Consider the following 3,576-nt stretch of genomic DNA (forward strand, 5'->3'; position numbering starts at 1 on the left):
AACTGTTGTTGACAGTCATGCCAGGTGGGTTTATGAGTCAACCTGATTGAATCTAAAAGACCTAGGGGATCTCAGGGTCTTTTGGAAAATGGAGGGAAGGGATTTATGACTTACAATTATAAAGGTCAGTACTGGTCAATGGTACATAGGACACAAACTGTATCCCCTGTACATCTGGGTGTTCAGAAGACTAGAGGAGTAAGGTCATAGTAGAGTCAATCCCTCTGGGCAGAATAGCATGAATGTGTGTTGAACTCATATTAGGTAAGGACACTAATACTCATCAAATTAAAAATGCCTAAGCTGCCATTTCAATTCTCACTATGTGTGCACCAAATCAAAGGCATCAAAGCATAGCAGCAGCCATCAAAATCTCCCCATCAAAAAATGCCCAGGACCATAATTTTCACCTGTTAATCTAAGAGGTGTTATGGCATATACTCCTCAAATCATTTCACAAAATAAAAAGAGAAGGAATATTTCCCACTCTATTTTATGAGAGACTACAGTTACACTGATATCTAAAACACAAATCAATTTAACTTATGGACTCATGCAAACATAATCATTAAATAATTACAAGAACACATTAAAAAATATCATTAACAAAACCAAAGTAGGCTTTGTCTCAAGGTGAGTAAGGGTGGTTCAATATGCAAAAATCAATAAAATTCAATTGACCACATAAACTAACTGAAAGAAAAAAAGCAAAACAAAAGGAAACAAAGAAAAAGCAAAAAACATGATCATTAAACTGGATCAGAACATGGACTTTAAGAAGCAATCCCTTAATGATAAAACTTCTCCGGAGATTGGCACAGAGATTATATGGCTAAATATAATAATGGTAATATAGAAGAATCCTGCATCAAGATCAACTTAAATGGGGAGAAACTCAAAGCCAGTATACAAAAGCAAAGGTAAATCAAGGTTTCTCATTCTCTTAAGTAGACTCAATACAAGAATTGAAGTCTTAATTAGAACAATAAGGCAACTGGCAATTAAGAGGGCAAATACAGTAAAGTTGAAAGAATTTTTATTTGCAGATAGATAATACACATGAATTAGGTGGAAAACTTTACATGTCAGTTAATGCATATGTTAGGTCAGCTATTCTGTTCAGTCCAATGCAAACAGGTTTCTCCAAAGAAAGTCAGGTAGGCTCTGCTTCAGGCCAGTTGAATGCCAGTTCCAAGACATCAGACAAGAATAAGACAACATCAACAGGATAGATGTCAGGTAGAATGTCCAAGACCCTAGTGCTGCCCTTTCCCTACACACCATTTTGAAATATTACAGCTGTATGAAATCCATAGCCATCATGCTACCTTGCCCCAGATTCACTGTAAATGTTCCAGCAAAACTGTAATCTAAACAGAAGTCATTGTTAAAAACACTAGTTGTAGCTGTTAGAAGCCAGGTGTCGGTCATATCTGTCAAGTTCCTAAAATATCTTTAGGTGTTTGAGTGAAGGCTCCGAGGAAAAACACTGTATAGAAGCCAGGGAGAGAAATGCTTCCTCCACCAAGTGGGGATGTGACTCCAACATTGACTTCCACTTCAAGGTCTTAGAGACTTCAGAAGCATGAAGTATAATGAAATCCATGACCTTAGTCTTCAGGTGCTCTGTGCTGTGGAGGTCAGCCAGGATCAGAGTTGGTATAGCATACTTCACAGAGAGGTTACTGCACAGGGAATCCTCACACATGACCTTCAAGTCCTGCAGGTCATACATGTCAGCAGCTGCCAACAAATCAGTGGCCATTGAGTGGCTGTGGAGGTGTGGTGCCTTCCCTGTGCAAATGAAGGCCATCATTTCCTTAAAGACTTGCAGGTGAATGTCATGGATCTCCACGCGGTTTGTTAGGCTCTCCAGCATTTCATGTTCAAACATGGCTCTGAAAACTGGAGAGCGAGCTGCTAGAATGGCCTTGTGAGCTCTGAATTCCTGGCCAGCTACCACCAGGCTGCAGTCTGTGAAGAGGGAATTTTCCCACAGCTCTCCTATGTCATCAGCCAACTTCTGCCTTGGATCCTTGTTTGCAGGTGTCATGTTATGTCCAGGCATGCTAAAGGAGGGTCCTACTACGGACACCTTACAACACAGGATGAGCTGGTCTTCAGGGAGAAGCCAATGCCTAAGGGAGAGGAGGAAATCTCGAAGGATGAACTTTCTCAATCCCCATTGTTGTTTTGGACTAAAGCTTAAAATATTTGGGATCACTTTGATTTGATGTTTCTCTCCTTGGGCATTTATGATCCAGAACTGCACCTTTGCCAAAACTGGGCTCTTTGGACAACAGTGCAAACCCACGGAAACAGACAGGTAATCTTTGCTTTCTTCATCAACACCATTTGGGAATATTTTCAAACACCATTGTACTTCTTCATTGCCCTCTAATGAGAACACTGGGCTTGTAATATTTTCCCGAATTCCATCCATGCAAAATGAAAAGTTGCTAATGGTCCACTTGTAGCAGAATCTCTGAACACTGATATGTGTGTAGCCACAGATCTTGGCTTCCAGGTCCCCTGACATGTCTTCTGGAGGTAGTTTGGAGGTTAAAGTTGATCTGAAAGAAAGTAATAGAATTCACTCTTTCCTCTGTAAGATACAATTATAGATATAATTTAGATAGATTTAGATAGATAGATTTAGATTTTATTTTCATTTTCTGCTAAATTTCCCCTTTTATATACTTGGAAATGTCTATTTCTATGTAGGTTCTGTAGGTTTTCATATTTGTTCTACCAAAGATAAAACAGACCACTATGACTGTTAAATCTCTCTCTGTGTCTCTCTCTCTATCTCTCTCTTCTCTCTCTCTCCCCCCTCTCCCTCTCTCTCTCTCCCTCTCTCTCTCTCCCTCTCCCTCACCCTCGCCCTCTCCCTCCCCCCTCTCTGTCTCTCCTTGTTTGTTTGTGTCTGTATGTCTCTTCCTTTCTGTGTTCGTGTCTCTCTCAGTCTCCACTACCCCCACCCAAACCTACCGTGGTTCTGTATATTTCTGTGTATGTTTATTGAATCTTAGGTCAATGTTAACTGGTTTTGACTATTGTATCCAACTTTGGAACTGTTTGGAAATGTGTAAACACTATCATTTCAACTGTGTTGTACTAATCAGGGTCCTCTACTAAACATAAGGGATAAATTTCTCTATATAAATAGACAGTGGTTGTATGAGAAAAATCTGTAGGCAGAAGTCAAACTAATATAAAGTTGGCTAATGTCAATACTTACTTATTCCACAAGGTTTGAAGTCTCAGGTCCTCTTCAGAATTAAAAAGAATCCTGCAGAAGTAGGTTCAGATGCCAGTGAAGAAATGAGCTTGCTAGTAAATTGAGAGCAATCAGGCAGACTCACAGCTTCCTCCTTCTATGTACTTTTATGGGCCTGCAATAGAAGTAGGGCCCAGTTAATGGTGTATCTTCTAGACTCAGATTAAAGGTGTGTTTTTCTACCAAAAGAGTCTGTAGATGAACTGGATTTATCTACTTCAACTTAAGCCAAAAACTGTTAAAAGTCATCCCCTCCACCTTTATAGGTTACTTAAGTCCACAGTTAGTCTAAACAG

At 39.8% G+C, this 3,576-nt stretch overlaps 1 protein-coding gene across 1 annotated transcript; it reads right to left on the reverse strand.

The window, feature by feature from the left end:
• Positions 1-1,444: 1,444 nt before the first annotated feature.
• On the reverse strand, positions 1,445-2,539 carry Tdpoz1-ps9 (TD and POZ domain containing 1, pseudogene 9). The gene has a single exon (XM_063282780.1). It carries the CDS (start codon positions 2,537-2,539, stop codon positions 1,445-1,447), a length of 1,095 nt encoding a protein of 364 aa, XP_063138850.1.
• Positions 2,540-3,576: the final 1,037 nt, after the last annotated feature.

This window comes from Rattus norvegicus, chromosome 2 (assembly GCF_036323735.1).
Source record: "Rattus norvegicus strain BN/NHsdMcwi chromosome 2, GRCr8, whole genome shotgun sequence".
NCBI classification, from domain to species: Eukaryota; Metazoa; Chordata; class Mammalia; order Rodentia; family Muridae; genus Rattus; species Rattus norvegicus.